Source organism: Nicotiana sylvestris, chromosome 8 (assembly GCF_000393655.2).
Source record: "Nicotiana sylvestris chromosome 8, ASM39365v2, whole genome shotgun sequence".
Classification (NCBI taxonomy): domain Eukaryota; kingdom Viridiplantae; phylum Streptophyta; class Magnoliopsida; order Solanales; family Solanaceae; genus Nicotiana; species Nicotiana sylvestris.
In genome coordinates, this window is record NC_091064.1 from 116,782,635 (window position 1) to 116,801,226 (window position 18,592).

Consider the following 18,592-nt stretch of genomic DNA (forward strand, 5'->3'; position numbering starts at 1 on the left):
GACTAAAGAAATATTTGGAGCACAATTAAATATTTTGTGCTTATGAAGACTTTATCGGGAAAAAACTCAAAAATCCGAAAAATCTGAGAAAAATCGAGATTGAAAAACTCGACTTTTTTGGTTTGGTATGATTTATAGATTTAAAAAACCCGACACCATTGATTTAGTTTAGTAATTAAAAATTTCGAATCAACCCGACCTATGTACACCCTACCGTTAGTAATTATATATGTGTTTAAAATTGGATAGGCCTTGACACGTTATGCCTTAGCCTTACTGTCCGATCCTAACATGTTTTACATAGTTTCTCAAACCTTTTTTCTTCTGTCCAATGTCATCCACAGAAATGTACATGCTCAAGTTGATAAGCTGTTCAATTTTCTACTTGAATGGAACAGGGGAATGTTATAAATCTTGAGAAAAAATTATACCCCTACCAGAAAGAGAGTTGCCAGTTTCATTACAAAAGATGTTTATATCATCCTGAATGCAGTCTTCCACATCATACATTTGTGTTAATATGTACAAAATAGTCAGTTGTCGTCGGTGAGTTTTGAAAGCAGATAGAGGCAGCCAGAGCAAAGAAGCACAGAAGCTGAGAAGCAAAGCAGATCAAATGGAGAGTTTATAACAGCCCTCTTGCTTTTGTCAAACAAGCCGATGAGAAGAAGCATCACGATAACATGGCCAATTTTGGTTTTCAGCCCACTAACAGTAGTTATTTCCAACCATCTCGGTCGTTCCTGGCAATTATATTTGTTAACAAATGTGAGTCATCAAGACATTGGTTGCGATCATACAAGCAAGAGTGAAGAAGAGACTACAACCTTTAGAGTGAACATGCCGAAGAGATTTGATCTATATGGAGTTGTCTCCCTTGACATTGATTTCCCTTTGTCAAGGTTGCTGATGAACAGCTCATAGAGTCCCATCCCAAAGACTAACATCACTGTCCCTAATAAATATATATCTGGAATAGAAATAATACAAGTCACAAAACATATTATAGAGGCAAAATGGCTATTCTGGAAAATAAATCATCAGATTCTCAGATCATACAGAATAGTATTATATTGTATAACAAGCAACACCTTAACTTGTGTCCCTCTTCCTCACCTCAAGGGCACATTTAAATTTTATGTCGGGATATATAGTCTGTGATAAGATTAAACATTCTATTCTTCCGTCTCTGTAGGATCCAAGCTCTGTTCCTCTTTAAATTCATTGCTTGCATCTAAATCGAAAACTAGTTTTAATATCAATGTATCAATCAACTGCCCCTCAATCCAATACTAGCTGGGTCAGCCATATCTTTATATATTTCGCTTTATTATGGTCTTTTTAATGCCAATACTGGTAACCTATTTATGTTTGAATATTTCCCCAAAACAAAATTACAAGTACAGATTCGGATTCTTTGATATTGAACACAGTAATCACAAAATTTCTCGCAGAAGAATCAAACCACACCCTTCCCCTTTGAGTGAAGAATGAGAAGCACCTGACCTGAAACGTAGTAAGCTGAATCAACAAGATTTTTACTCCCTCCGTTCCAGTTTATGTGAACCTATTTCCTTTTTGGTTCGTTCCAAAAAGAATGAACCCTTTTCTAAATTTGGTAACAATTTAGCTTAAAGTTACAACTTTGTCCTTAATGAGAAAGCTTTTATAACCACACAAATACTCTAGGCCCCATTTGGACTTGTTTAGGACCACAAATTTCAAAAGTCTTCATTTTTTTCTTAAACTCCGTGCCCAGTCAAACAGGTTCACATAAATTGGAACGGAGGGAGTAACTTTTTAACGATCTTCAGTTGTTTTGCCAAGGAAAAAGCATGAGCGAAGCCCAAGTCAATCACCAAATGAAAATGAATAGTTAAACATTAATCCACATCCTGTTAAAAAACAGTAAGAGCCTAGGAACATAAGATGCGATTCATGTGCCAACATCATCTGCAACAATTATTTATGGCAAGAATATAAAGTGTACGTTTCATTCTTTGCTAGTTGCTTAAACCTTAGTAATGTGCAATCCCATTTACTTGGCTTATTCTCCTTCCTTTCCTTTTAGATCTGATTAAAAACACTCTTATTGCTTCAACCTTCTTATTGCTTGAATAAAAGGGTGAACCATTCCCTCTACTTGATGGACAACACTAGTAATGCATTTTTTAACTTTAACATTACATGTTCTAGCAGGTTGCTTGCATTTTTGTTAGGTAACTACTTCCACTTCTAATGCTCTGCTATCTATAGTTATCCTAAGGTGACTTCATAGTGTAAGAATATTTTCTCAACAAGTTAAACTCGTTTGTTGTTCTTGTGTGTTTGTCGCATCTTGTTTACAGTTAATTCTGAAACTCATAATCTAATGACATTAGAGAAAGCCTCAAATTTTTACATAAAAGTAGCGAGAATATCATTTGTTAACGAGTGAATCAATGGACTCGGGCAATGCCTTCTTGTGTGTCATCCTTATTAGCAATAAAACGACAGAGAAAGGAAGATAAATTGATGAGATGGAGCACAAAAAAAAAAAAATACTAGTAATTAATGACACACCTAGAGCCTCAACGAGATACACAATAACCTTGGTTCGGCTTGCAAAGTATGCTTGGAATGATTCTACCACACATGAGCAACCCTGTTTGTGGAAATGAAGTCAATTAAATAACTAGTTGTATTTCTGGATACTGATAACATCAGACGATTATATTTTGTAACAGAAAAACATCAAATCTTAGGTTCCATATATTACTGGATCACACACCGCCAATATTTCTGAAAGAAGGCTAGCAGTAGCAGACATAAACGATGCTCACTGACTTTTAGTGACAATTTAGGAATTCAAAAGTGCTCCACACTCTGAGCACAAGCATAAATGTGAGAGTAAGGGCTAACCTAGAATTTAGGGTCTGAGGAAAAGTCTCTATGTATTGCAAGTCAATGTTTCATAGCTCCATCCTTCTTCCAACATAGGACTCTCCTTGATTTGTGAATACTGTTGTGGTATTTTGTATGGTTTGTTTACAAAAGCTAAAGTTTATTTCATCGGAGTCCAATAGAAAGGAAGAGGAGAGGAAAAAACACAAGAATCACTGCCCTAAGAGAAATGGGTTGAATGACACCAACTAATTAGACTAACGTCTAATAAAAGATTTATTGATCAATCACAATCAATGACTTTTACTTGAACTTGTTTCTTTTCTTGACTCTATATCTTATATAGGATTTGTCGGTCTCCATCTCTATGAAATTGCAAGTCATCAGCCGTATGCTGCTAGCCATGAAATTTTCACAAAGTGCCAAATTGAGGTCTCAAAACTCTAAAGTTCAATTTTGTGGATAACATTTACTCCATTAGTATCTAATCTCTTCCCCCTTGTATATCATAGGCAATTCTTGATTCATTAGTATCTAATTGTACTGTCATTTGCTTAAAACAATAAATAATCCATAGGCTGCGATAGACAACAGAAAAGAAAAGGTAAGAATTTCATCAATCACAGCATAATAATAGTAATATAGTTCTAAAATAAGTAAATATCTGCCAAGAAGAACAAAATAACTAGCCTTTTAAACTTGTGCCGTCCCTAAAGGATCCTCTGAAATTATAGTTACAAGGTTATAACATACAAAATTGAATAAAGGAACCTCTAATATCCAAAAATGAAACTCAGTTGCTTTGCATAATTCAGTAAATACAAAAGGGTAAAAGACTAAACCTTGATAAAACAAAGAAATGATCCAATCAAGGAACCCCACACTGCAAGAATAGCGAAAAACCGACAGCTATAAATTACCTGCAAGAAACCAAATTTCAAATATCAAGAAATCACAAGATGTCACCTATTCCAAATATAATTCACTCTATTTATTCCAATTAAGATGTCACCTTCTCTACATTTTTCTCTACCCCTTCTAAGTTTTCTTCAGGAATATGAAGTCTGCTTGAATCAATATCAGACTGAATAACTGGTGATGAAACATGAACTGAAGAATGGGTGCAACGAACTGAAATAGTAGATAAGGCAACTGGAAATTCAAAACCAGAAATCTGAAACTGAGGTACTACCCATTTCACAGTTGAAGCTGATTTTGAGTTCTTCACATAGATTGGAGCTTTTAGATTTGTAGATAAACCTCCAGTACAAAGTTTCATGGTGGACAAAATTAAGCATACAGTAGTAGTGCAAGAAAAAAAAAAACAAACAAGTATCTTTTATAAGATACTCGACAAGACATGTTTGGGATAGTTACTGAGAATAATGATATATACTGTCCTTTTCTGATTTTTCTAAGTGGAAGAGTATTGGCCGCACACATGTAAACTTAATGTCTTTTTCAGTTTGCCAAAGAGCAACACATGTAAGTACCCAATCACGAAAGTTACTAATTTTTTTTTTTTTTGTAACAAAAAATTAAAGTCATTCAACGTTACCAAAGTGTCATAAAAACATTGTTGCGCAAGATCGTGTGTTAAGTAACATACAATCATACACAAAGCAAATATAGAAGGAAAATCAATACAAGGATTTAACAAGGTTCGACTAATTCTAAGGGCAGAAACAGAGAGAGTTTTTCACTATGAATGAGAAGAAAAACACAATATAATTTATAGAATTCCCAACTATAACCTCTATATATAAATCCCAAATAGTCCCAAACCAATAAGAGAAAAGCTTCCTAATTTGACGAGAACTATATGTTTTTCTTTCCCTAATCTATTAGGACAATTGGTTTTCCTAAACCTATAGGGATTATGGGTTTCCGAAAAATACAAGGAAATAATTCAAGTCAAAAAATAACAAATCTTCCCCTTGGCTCGAATTCTCTTCATTAACAGGAACGTCTCTCTACCTTGCCTTCAGCCCTCGCGAGGGCTCTAGCCATTGCCGCACATATTAACCAAGTTTAGGCAATGCCTAAACTTGTTAAGAGACTCAACCTCTTCAGCCATTGGAGTAATCTATCGATTTGGTTCTGTACCCGGAATAGCTTCTGTATAGCTATAATACTCAAACGCATCAACGGTCTCTGCAACTCCCAAAGCAAATCCCACGTATATCCAAGAAGATTCCCATCAACTACGTTCGCAAACCTTTGCGGTCGGTTGATCACTCTCTTCTCTCTCCATGTTGCAATGTTATATTATAGTTATTGTGCAGGTGCATCAACATTATCATCTTGATCAATATTTTGCACCTCCTCCACTTCCTCTAATCACAAGACCATCGCCCTCAATTCTGCTGTCCGAAAAGCTTTTTTCAACTCTTTAGATTTTAGTACATTACTAACATCTTCCAGTAAAATGTTGTCTTTCCCATATAGCAGTATATCGGTAAAAGTATCATAAGACGGTGGTAAAGAACATAACACAATCAAGGCCTGATCTTCACTCTCAATTTTGATATCCACATTCTTCAGGTCCATTATAATTGAATTAAACTCATCAAGGTGAGTTTTAACAGGTGTACCTTCGCTCATACGGAGATTGTATAACCTCTTTTTCAAGTAGTGGTGGTTTGTTAGCGATTTCTTAGAATACAGATCTTCCAGCTTCTTCCATGTTGTTATTGCAGAAGTTTCTTCAGCAATTTTCCGATGAACGCTATCTTTAACACTCATGAAAACACACTCAAAGCCCTCTCCTTCACGCCTGCCTTCTTTGTCTCTATCGTCTCTTCAAGAAAATCCTCATCAATTGCCTTCCATAACCCTTGTAACACCAGGGACGATTTCATCATAATCTTCCATAGACTGAAACTAGAACCCCCGTCAAATTTCTCTACTTCGAACTTTGTTGAAGATGATGAAGACATCTTAACCCTAGATTATATGTAGAAACCCGAACCTTGCTCTAATACCAATTATTACGGAAGATCGTGGGTTAACTAGCACACAATCATATACAAAGCAAATAGAGAAGAAAAATCAACACAAGGATTTAACGAGGTTCGGCTAAGCCTAATCCTCGAGGCAGAAGCAGAGAGAGTTTTTCACTATAAATGAGAAGAAAAGCACAATACAATCTATAGAATCCCCAACTACAACCCCTATATATAGATCCCAAATAGTCCCAAACCTATAAGAGAAAGATTTCCTAATTTGACGAGGACTATATATTTTCCTTTCCCAAATCTATTAGGACAACGGGTTTTTCCTAAACCTATATGGATTTTGGATTTCCTAAAAATACAAGGTAATAATTCAAGCCACAAAATAATAGAGATATCTCCTTTGTTTCCTCCTAGGAATGTTCTCTCGTACTTTGTTGAAATTGAGCGATTTTTTTGTCACAAAATTTGGCTCCGTAACCTTCGTCATACTTAGCTCCCGTTTGGTCGTACGTAGGTTTTAGCTTTAATTTTTCAAATTTCTTTTGGAAATGTTATTTGTTTATAAAATATGATCATGTTTTGGAAAAAAATTCAAAAAATTTCAAGTTCCCAAAAACTGGTATAGGATAGTTTTTGAGTGAAAATTTTCTTTCACTCACAAAACTTTAATTTTTTTTCCAAATAAAATGCATCCAAACATAACTTCAACTTTCAAAAGTTATTTTTCAGCACAACTTTAAAAACTCGTTTTTCAAGTTTCAATCAAATTATCTATGTCCAACCGCTATCTTAGATAAGGTTGGTGATTTATTCGTTTAACAAAATCTTAGTGATTTTGGTGCACTAAAATAAAAATGAATGACCATCCATAAAATTGAAAGATATTTCACGACTATTCGACTCAATAAATAAACATAATATCCGTATAGCCAATATACAACTTTACGAACATGTAGCTCAACAAAAAAGGCCCAGCTCCAATAACGTGACCGTTGTTTTCATTTGCACCAAAATTTAGAGGTCTTCATACCAGGTTTTACGTGATCTTCCACACTTAAACACAACCAGCGTGATTGAGCATATACTATATTTCTATTCCATCTACAAAAAAAATGCAAATGGAGAGCCATGCAACTTAGAGAAAACACTAAATATATATTTCTTCCCAAAGTTCCAAAGAGCCAAAATTAAAACCAAAAATTGAAGAATTTAGCTGCTATTGTACGTGAGTTGATTACAGAATCATCAAGAAAATAAAATTTATACAGAAATTGCGCCAACAAAAGTAAGAGAAAAAAAGAAAGAAGAAGAAATTGATTTTAACTATTTTTCAATGAAACTTTATCCAGTATATATTTAGCACAATGGTGAACGAAATAGTGCAAATAAATTTGTCAGTTTCGTTAGGAATTGTGTTGTTATCAAGTCTGGCTTCAATTTTTAAAATTTAGTTATAATTCAGCTGCTACAAATTCAGGCGGTATAAATAAAGACATACTTATATAAGAGATTGATAATGCATTTAGTGAAGCTATTTGATAGAATCAAGATGGCATTCAACAAACAAAAATCTAATAGGTAGAATCTATTGAGACGAAGAAGAAGTTGGTTTTCATTTCATAATATACTGTTACACCGACTAACTATATTTAACAACCAAAACTAACACTTACGTGCCTCACATAAGTGAGCTTGTACATTGTCTAAAATACCCCTTTCGTTAATAGCTGTACCCCACAATACTCCCCCTCGAGTTGGAAAGTGGAAGATGTCTAACACACCAAGCTTGGAAACTAAGAAACCATGTTGTCTAGCAGTCAATCCTTTTGTTAAAAGGTCTGCTAATTGCAATAAAGAAGAAACATAACATGGATGGATGAGCCCTGTCCTGATTTTCTCCCTCACAAACTGACAATCTATTTCAATGTGTTTTATTCTCTCATGAAAGATAGGATTTCACAGAACAGAGAAACATGTTTGGATAGTTACTCCCAACTCTTCTAGTATTCTAGTTAGCCAAGTAATCTCTGCGGTTACAACAACCATACTTCTGTACTCAACTTCTACTGAGCTCCTGCTCACTGTTTGTTGCTTCTTTGACTTCCAAGGTATCAAAAAATTATCTAACTTCACAACATAGCCTGTCACATATCTTTATTTGTTGAGGCATGATGTCCAATCTGAATCACAATATGCATTGAGATTGTTAGTGAATCCTGCTTCCATCAATAGTCCTAGTCTTGATGCTCCCTTTATATATCTTACTACTCTTAGAGCTGCTTCTATGTGTGACTGTTTGTGATTTTGCATAAATTGACTCAAAGTTTAGACTACAAAGCTTATGTCATGCATGTTAATAGTTAAGTATATAACTTCCCTATCAAACATTAATATACTGAGTTGTCCTCCAGTTCTAAGTCATTTGTCTTCCTAATACAAGTGTTACTTCACTGTTGTCAATTTCTGCTTCAACTCTATAGGAGTGGCAACTATATTTTCACAACTTAAACTTCCTTCTGAGATTAGTTCTAACTTCTAAGGCAAACTTCCTTTGATTGAGTAAGATCCCCTTCCTTGACCTTGAGACTTCAAACCCAAGGAAATATCTTAGCTGACCTAAGTCCTCAACCTTGAACTTGCTATGAAGGGTTGTCTTAGCATCATTCACTAGGTTGTGACAGCTCCCGGTAATAAGCAAATCATCTACATGAACTAATATGATGACCCACTCTTTTCCTTGTTGCTTTATGAATAAAGAATGATCAAAGGCACTTTGGTTATAGCCACTATGAATTAGTGCATCAGTAAGTTTTTATGTTTCATTGTCTGGATACCTGTTTGAGTCCAAAGAGGGATTTCATAAGCCTGCATACTTTCATCTCCCTCTGCTTGTGAATTCCTTGAGGCAATTGCATGTAGACCTCTTCATAGAGGTCTCCGTGCAAGAAAGCATTGCTAACATCCATTTGGTATAAATGCCAACCTTTTGCAGCAACTATGCTTATAATGATTCTTACTGTGACCATTTTTGTCATAGGTGAAAATATGTCATGATAGTCTAGTCCTTCCTTTTGATTATACTCCTTTGCAACTAGCCTTGCTTTATACTTCTCTACCTCTCTATTAGCCTTGTATTTAATTTTTTACACCCATTTTGACCCAAATTGCTTCCCAGCTAGTAGGTCTACTATCTCCCAATCCTGTTGCATTGCATCAACCCACCTGCTATAAGTTAAAGTCTCTTGAAAAGTACTAAGCTTTGATACCATGATAGATACTAGATTGCATGCACAAACGAAGATCTAATAGGAATAATCTAGAAGATTCAATGAATTGAGAGGAAGAATAAGAAGTTGATTTTAATTTCGTAATATACTGTTACACCGACTAATAGTATTTAACAACCAAAACGAACACTTACATGCCTCACACATGTGAGCTTGTCCATTGTCTAAAATACCCCTCTTTTTAATAACTTTACTCCTCAGTACTATTGATAACAATAGATGCGGTATAATAGGTAATATTTTAAACTATAAAGGTTCTATAGAATCAGGTTTACAAGGACAAATAGATAAATGTTAGTGAAATGAAGAACTACACTGTGCATGAAAAGTTTCATTTAAGGTGAAGCGATCAAGTGCAATAAGGTATAATAAAATTTGTATATTGTGCTATATCTTTGTAGAAATAAGTATAAATATGTATATTGATTGAGTGATTCATGTAGTGTGTGTATGTGTTTTATGGATATGTATTATTGCGTATAAACCTATATACCAATGTATATTGTTTGGATAATTAATTATTGTGCATAACATAATATATTTTGTGGATATGTTACTCTATATAAATTTATATATAATAGTTAAAGCTTACACAATTAAATGGTCGAACTCTTGAAGTCTTTTATGCTTCAAGAGAGAAAAAAGTAAATGAAAACATATGAGAGATATGTTATCTCTAACGACCTTATCGGTCGTTTTTAGTTATAGAACCACATTCCCTTATTTGAGACTTTTTATAAGTTCATTTGGTATTTTTTTACATGTAGGTTTGGGCGATTCGGGTCTTGAGAAGTTTGAGAGTAATTTTCGTTTCTAACTATAAGCCTTAAGTTAAGAGAACTGAACAAAGTTAATATTATGAGGTAAAGATCAAATTGGTGATTGAAGGTCCCGATATGTTTGTTTAATAATTTTGAACTTGTACATATGTTGGGCTTAGAATGCGAGGGGCTTGATCAAGTCCAAGTCACACCCCAATAAGGGATATGAAACAGTCGTTTGCAATAATTATTACCCAATGCGAGTAGGGGTCAAACCTCAAGGAGTTTAATAAAGGTGTTATCATTAAACAGTTAAGCGAGCAACTTGATATAACTCAATTTATTTCTCAAATAAAAGTGGTGTATCAACTTCACTAATTAAACTAGGATGAAATAAACTGGCAAATACATAATAAGCAAAATATTTTAGAAGTTGTAAGAAATGGAGAAAATCATAGATTTGTAATCTTAACCTAGGTATAAACCTAATGGGTTGTAACGACCCAACCAATCATTTTGAGCTTTAAGGTTCTGTTCACTGATTCGTTATCTTGAGTCGCTTCATATTGTGTATTATGACTTGCATGCATGGTCGAATTTGATTTTCGGATGTTTCGGAAGGAATTTGGATGAGTGATTCTAACTTTAGAAGTTAAGTTGAAAATATTGACCGAGGTTTACTTTGGTAGAAACGACTCCGAAATAGTTTTTTGATGGCTCTTATAGATTCATATTGTGATGTTAGACTTGGGCGCATGCCTGGAATCGAATTTGGAGGTTCGTAGGTTGATTTCTGTTATTTTTCCGAAAGTTAGCAATTTAAAGGCTTAGAAATTTGATAAGTTTGATCGTAGGTTGACTTCATAGCTATCCTATTGGGTTTTTTGTTTCAGGACTTGTAATAGGTCCGTTTATTCATTTGAAACTTGTCTGCAAAGTTTGGCGTCATTCCGAGTTGATTTGATAGGAATCAGACGCGCGATTGTGTTTTTTGAAGTTCTTGAGTTTCATGTTGATTTCATGTGTTTTGGAGGCCTGATTCACGGTTTTGGATGTTATTTTGATGATTTGATCACCTGAACGAGTTCATATTATGTTTTTAGACTTGGAGCACCGAGCGCTCGGGTGAGTTTTGTATGCGTTTCGAAGTGCTTGGAAGAGTTTTAATGTTGTTGGTGTTGATCAGATGCCTCATGACTCGCATTTGCGAGATATGGATCCTAATTGCGATAATAGGCCTAGTCTGTTGGGTTTGAATTATGAACCCAGAGTTCACATTTGCGGTGATGGGGCTGGGTATGCTGTTTCGCATTTGTGATCAGACAGGTCGTATTTGCGAGGTGTCTATGGTTCGCATTTGCAAACATAATGTCGCATTTGCGACTTCAGCAGGGGTGTGAGGCATTTCACTTTTGTGATAATGTTCTCGCATTTGCTGGTCGCAATTGTGACACCTGCGACTGGACATAAGAGCTGAGAGATGGTATTTTGGTCTCATTTTCATATTTTGGAACCCTAGACTCGGTAGGAGGTTATTTTGAAGAGGGATTTTTATCTACAATCATTGGGTAAGTGATTTTGTTCAATTTTCAACTATTTTACATGATTATATGTGAGTTTTAACATCAAAGTTATGTGAATCAAATTGACAATTGGGGAAACTTTGTCTATATATTGAAAAATAAAAAATTGAGTTTTGAGAGTCGATTTGGACTCGAATTTGAAACAAAATACATGTATAGACTCGTGGGGCCATGGGTAATCAGAATCTACTCTTGGACCCGGATTTTGATTGGGTGGGCTTGGGGTTGACTTTTGAGCAATATTGTGTAAAGTTCATAGCTTTAATTATTGGAATTGATTTTTCTTGCATTATTTGATGTTATTGAGTTGATTTTGATTAGATTTGAGCCAATCGGAGGAGAATTGTAAAGAGAAAACTATTTTAAAATGTTGATTGAGGGCTTTTGAGGTAACTATCTTGCCTAACGTTGTGTGGGGGAACTATCTTGTAGGGATTGATTTGTTTGTACTATTTGAACTACGTGAAAGACGTTTACACGAAGAGATGAGTGTGTACATGGCTTATAAGTGGGAATTTGATAGGTTCAGACTCCTAGGTTCTTATGTACATTAAAATAAAGCTGTATTATCATGTTATATCCTCCATTGCTAAATTTACCACATGTATTTTTTGAAGTTGATTGGTTCATGTCCTATCCTTTGTTGTCAAAATATACTTTTATATGCCATACTTGAAGTTGTTGCCTCCTTTATTTCTATGTTATCTCTTCCGTAATCGATTATACTTAATTGAAGTTATTGTTATCTCTTTCATTGTTGTCATATCCTTATTTGAAGTCATTGTTACTTGTTATCTCTCTTATTGTTAAGTTGTACCTATTTGGAATCATTGTACTTGTTATCTCTCTTATTGTTGAGTTACTCTTATTTGAAATCATTGTTACATGTTATCTCTCCAATTGTTGAGTTACTCTTATTGACATCGTTGTTATACACTATCTCTCTCATTGTTGAGTTATTCTTGCTTGAAACCATTATTACTTGTTATGTCTTTCGTTGTGAGCTCGTTCTTCTGTTCCTTGTGTTTTGTAATTCTTGTGTTGATTCACTTGCCGTACTCCTGTGTTATTGTTGTTGTTGTTGTACTCAGTGTTTTTTGAGCCGAGGTCTATGTGTGGTTGTGGTATTCGAATTGTCTTGAGGAAACATCGTGGTATATGAGCACATGTAGTGTGAGTTATTATATTGTGTATTTATGTTTTTGGCACACGTGATAATGTTGAGAGAATTTGTTTGGGGTGTTCAGACGTGAGTTATCCGTGCTATTGTTATTATTAATATTTCACATGTGGAGTGACAAGGCGGGCTATATATATGGGTTTGCGCATGTGGCGAGACAAGACGAGAATATTATTATACGCATGCGTCAAGACAATGGAGGCTATGTCGACGATGAATTGTGATGACTTGTGATTGCCTGGGGGCATTGTTGTTGATAATATTTGTATAGTGATGTGCTTACTTTGTGTGATCATGCATTTTATGTTTTATTGTGTTGTTTCCGATGTACCATTCGATGTCTTTGATCTTGCTTTTTGCTAGAGTTGTGATAGAACACTTGCACAAGCATACACCGTAGTTAGTCGCTCATACTAGTCCAAGAAGATGAACCTTGATGTTTATTGATCATTTACATGTATTCTTGTATACTTGCCTTTTGTGTGTGAGTTATGATATTAGAATGTGATTTGTCCGTGTAGATATGAGATATTTTTGTTATTGGCACGTGAGTTATCCGTGCGATTATGAGATATTGTTACTGCTAGCACATGAGTTGTTTGTGCAGATATGAGATATTATCACTCTCTTGGCACATGAGTTGTCCATACAGATAGGAGGTGTTAATGGTATTGGCACGTGAATTGTCCATGCAACACGTGAGTTGTCTATGTGGTTGTGATTTGTAATGTGGGCAAAAAGATGCTAAGTGACTCGAGTTCGTGTTTTGGGATCCGTGATTTGTGATTATGAGGTGTGGTACTTCGGGAAAGTCCTTGTATAAACCTTGTGTGAAAGAATATGTTTTCTTGGGTTGTTACCTATTTTTCCCTTACTTGGTTTCACCAGACTTTAATTGTATTCTGCTTACTTTACGACATTATTACCTATCGCTCCTTATTGTAAATTGTGGTTCTAGTTCTTATTGCAAGTATTGTAACATTATCCTTACTGTGTTTAGCTTTATATTGATTTTTCATGCTTGTACATGTTATTATGTCTAGTAGGTATCTTGACTGTACCTCGTCACTACTCCACCGAGGTTAGTCTTGATATTTACTAGGTACCGTTGTGGTATACTCATGATACGCTTTCTACATATTTTGTGCAGATACATGTGCCTCAGAGCTTGTTAATCATTAGATAGTTGATCGAGTATTGTTGAGGAGGCCTCAAGGTATGCATGCCGCCGCGTTCGTAGGCTTCACAGTCCCCTTCTGAAATTTACTTTGTACTGTTTATTCCTATTTTAGAACAGCTGTACTTAGGAATTTCTAGTAAACTCATTGGAGCTTATGACTTGTACTACTGGTTTTGGAATATTACATACCTACCTTGGATTTGTTGGCTTTATATAGAAATTTCTGACTCATATTTAATAGTTAATCTGTTATTAATTCAGTAAGTGTTGGTCTTACCCAGTCTTAGAAAATATGTGCCATCACGACTTGGAAAGATTTTGGGTCGTGACATGGGTAAAGTCAATTATGATTCTTGTTAGATCGGGGTTGTTATGACTCTTTAATACTCAAGTACTCACTCAATATCTCTCGATTAAGGACTGATTATGACCAATTTAGCTTTCTCAAATCCAAATGGGTAGCTATAAGTGCAAATTGATTATGAGCCCAAGTTGGATTATCATTATCTCTAGTTCAAATCCGTTAATTAAACTAATCAATAACTCAATTAGTTTAATTTCATGTTAGCCAAGATTCCTAGTCTAAGTCCCTCTTTCTCAAGCAAGAACAACATTAAAAAGGGAATCAATATTTGCAACCATCAATTCTAACTTTAAAGCATAAATCAAGGCTAAATAACACTTAACCCAATCAATATCAAGCATAATACTAATAATCCATATGATTTACATATTACGGTTGGATCACAACCCTAGATAAAAGTCTAGCTATTCATAATAAAAGGCATAGAAAGATGAAAATAAGAAGAAATCCATGACATAAAGTCAAAAATAAAAGAAAGAGTGGAAGATCTTCTCCGATTGTAGCTCACACTTGCTCAAAATAGCTAAAAGTAACTAATTCCTAGCTGCAACAGTTAAAAGATGCCCTAAAGAAGTCATAAAGTTCTATTTATAGGGCTTCTGAAATCTCTGACAAAAAACCCTTTAGAGGAATTTGTGGCCGCACTATCAACTTTTGTGGTCTGCACTTTGTTGGGTTGACATTGCAAGTGCTTTCAGTAGGGGAAGTTCTGTCGCACTACAGCTTTTGTCGCCGCACATCAGCTTTTGCGGCTGCATTTTGAGTTTTGCAGATCACTTTTGAGGAGGCTTCAGAATTATCCAACTTCTCATTCTCTGATCTTTCAAGCTTGTTAGTGCGAACCTGTTTTGTGGACCAAGTGCGACCGCACATTTTTTTCTATGGACCACATTTTTGCCTAAAGTTCTAGAAGCTTCACTTCTCCTTCTGCGGCCGTATTTCTTCTTTTGTGGACTGCAATTGATTTTGCGGCTGTAGCTTTAATTCTGCAGACCGCACTTTTCTCAACACTTCTCTTCTTCGCTGCATTTGGCTAAAATATCTCATTTTTGAGTTATTTTTCTTCATTGAACTTATACTTTCCAGCAAACCTGCAATTCAATCATTTTCATTAGATTAGGGGACAAAATCAGTACTTTTGGACTAAAAACTATAGACACCATGAAGCCTAACAATCTCCTTGATATACAACTTTGCATAATCTTCAGCCGCGTAAGTTGTCTTCACTGGCAGAAAATGGGCACATTTTGTAAGTCGATCAATTATCACCCAGATGGAGTCAAACTTATGATAAGAGCGAGGTAATCCAATAATGAAGTCCATATTAATCACCTCCCACTTCCAGGTCGGAATCTCTATATTTTGAAGCAATCCACCGGGTTTCTGATGTTCTATCTTTACTTGTTGACAATTGGGACACTGGGCTACAAATTCAGCAATAGACTTCTTCATATTATCCCACCAATACTGCTCCTTGACATCATGATACATCTTTGTCGAGCCGGGATGGATGGAATATCGGGATTGATGAATCTCATTCATAATCTTCTCTCGCAACCCTGCCACATTAGGCACACACAATCGGGTGCCCCAAGTCAGAGCAGGACAAAGTGAGGCTCAAAGTGAGATGCCCTCTCATACCTCATCTACTCCATCTCCTCCAGAGGATATTAGAAGGCACCCAGCGCCTCCAGTTCCTTCGTCTGACACTCCAGACCAGGATATGCGGAGTGCTTTGCAGTTATTGACTAGCTTGGTAGCTGCTCAGGCTCAGAGGCAGAATACAGGTGCTGCTGAGAAACCAGTTAGTACAAGAGTTCGTGATTTTATTAATTTAGACCCTCCAGTGTTTACCGGATCAGACCCCAAGGAGGACCCACAGACTTTTATTGACCAGGTTCATCGTACACTTCGGGTTATGCATGTTAGTGATACAGAGGCAGTAGAGTTGCCTTCTTATCGGCTACGGGATTTAGCGGTTCTCTGGTATGATAGTTGGGAGAGATCCAGGGGTCCGAACCCTCCTCCAGCTGTATGGAAGGAATTTTCTGAGGCCTTTCTTCGTCACTACTTGCCAGTTGAGATACGACGAGCTAGAGCTGATAAGTTCTTGAACCTTAGACAAGGTAATATGAAACTATAGCAAAAAGGCACTAATAAGTGATTAAAATTCACAGTTATCAACTCCCCCAAACTTAAGTCTTTGCTTGTCATCAAGAAACTAGATTAGCATCCTCTTGGCCATACTCTATTGTCATTTCAAGGAGTCACCCACAAGTCACTTATACTCAGTTGGGACCAATAATTATCTACAATACTCATGCATTTTAAACAAGGTGTCAAATTTTTCAAAATGATGCAACTTGCTCATCTCATGTAATTCTAGTGTGATGTTTGAGCCTCAAGGGTTAATTTCATTCATCATGGATTCTTGTTCTTTCATGCTAATCATGGTGGACTCCAAACTCTTCCTCTTCTACCTTCCATTTACATTGCTCACTTCAAGATTCAACATTCAATTTCTAATAAAGGTTTTACTCTTTTCTCACAAAAAACACAAGTTAAGCTTCAAATACCATAGTCTTGCCCCTTATGTAAACCTACACTAATGTAAGCACATTCGGCTTGAAATCAAATAGGACTTTTTTGGATTGTATTGAAGGCTTTTGGTTCTAGGTAGGATAGTATATGGATACAGTGGTTACAACTTTACTTAAGTACTTCACTCATCAATTCTTGGCTCACATTTTTTCATAAAACATCATAGAGAGAACCCTCGAAGGTCATTCTTCTTTTTAGAGGCTAGAGAGACTTGCCATCACTCTTTATTGACAATTTCATTCATTTTCTTCCTTAATTTTATGCTAGAGATACTCATCTCACTCTATTTCATCAATCTCCCTTTTTGGGCCCCTTTGTGTTCATAATACTTGCTTTATATATATATATATATATATATATATATATATATATATATATATATACGAAGATCATTTCTTTTCTTTCTCTTTGACGCCTTGGTATCCCTTTATATTTCTCAAATCTCCCCCCAAAGTTAGGCTTTGAGACACGTGCTAAATATGAGTACTTAGGAAGGTTCGGGTGTCAAGAGGAGATTATGATCACAAGGTGAAAGACTTATAGCAAGGTTGCCAAAAGAAAAAGGCTAAAGGCTCAAAGGGGGTTGACTAATCATAAAGAGGCAATTGAAATCTCAAACGGTATAAGGAAAGCCTACAATCATCTTTCGAATCACGCAAACTCAAAATTTTGCCTTGAAGCACATTCAGGGCAAGTTCTAGATTATCCACTTAAGCACTTGGATTATCAACAAAATTTCACCTCACATCTCATACAATTGAGTTAAAAGATCTCCATGGTCTACTCAACCACCTAATGATTATTAAAGACAACTGAAAAACCTCAAAGTCACTTTACAAGATCTACTTCCTCAAAAACGATTCACAACAACCTTGTCTTAAACCATAAGCGTTCATTTAAGTATGTTAGTTCCACATGAAGCATAAATAACCTGTTTTCATGAAAGAGCTTGATTATGGCTTTAATTCATTGCTAGTTACTACTACTATTACCTAAACATGTAACAGACTAATTCCCTTAAGGATGTTGTCACACTATCCATCCTCAGGAAAAGTCACCCGATTCACACATGAGACCACATTTGAAAAGAACCATGATGTTAAGAAAACCAAAGCCTTATTGATAATTTACAAAAAGATAAAATAATAACTATTACACTAGCAAAACTTAACTTTTGATTAGTATTAAATGTATCAAACTACTATAAAATATCAAAATGTATCATCAAATTATTACATCCTAATTTCAGTAATCAAATCAATCAGATCCTTCCACCCCACCCCACCCCCCCACAAAAATAAAAGTAATCATTGTCCCTAAATGTTTAACAAAAATAGAATCAAAGAGTAGAGTGGGGAAAAGAAACTCCCTAAACATCGTCAGTCACTTGGGTATCACCCGGTGGTTAGTCCTAGCCGGCTCAGCTAACTGGATGGTATAATCATCCATGGGAGCTGCCTGAAATGTGAACATGTCATGCACCGCAACACCATTATTGGATGCAAGGCAGGGATCCTCAGTGTGAGTAATACGGTCATCCTGAATCTGATCTAGGTATGGATGGTCGGGGTTAATCAGCATATCAAACGACAAGTTATCTGCCTCAACTATTTGTTTCATTTCAGCCTACAGTGTGTCGACTGACTTTTTGTTGGCCTAAGTCTTTCTCATCTTCTTCACCTGCTTGGTCAACCTTCCGATCATAGCACCATGCTGAACCAAAGTATCTATGACCACTTTCTGGTTGTCCAGGATCTTTGTAAGCTTCTCAGAAGTGTTAGAAGTATCTGGCTGTG

General features: G+C 35.7%; 1 protein-coding gene across 1 annotated transcript; it reads right to left on the reverse strand.

Moving 5' to 3' along the window:
• Positions 1-434: 434 nt before the first annotated feature.
• On the reverse strand, positions 435-4,245 carry LOC104234775 (uncharacterized). The gene is made up of 5 exons (XM_009788409.2): positions 3,896-4,245; positions 3,726-3,803; positions 2,563-2,644; positions 828-970; positions 435-743 (listed from the first exon to the last, which is right to left on the reverse strand). Exons 1-5 carry the CDS (start codon positions 4,160-4,162, stop codon positions 534-536), a joined length of 780 nt encoding a protein of 259 aa, XP_009786711.1. The 5' UTR covers positions 4,163-4,245; the 3' UTR covers positions 435-533.
• Between the last annotated feature and the right edge of the window lie 14,347 nt (positions 4,246-18,592).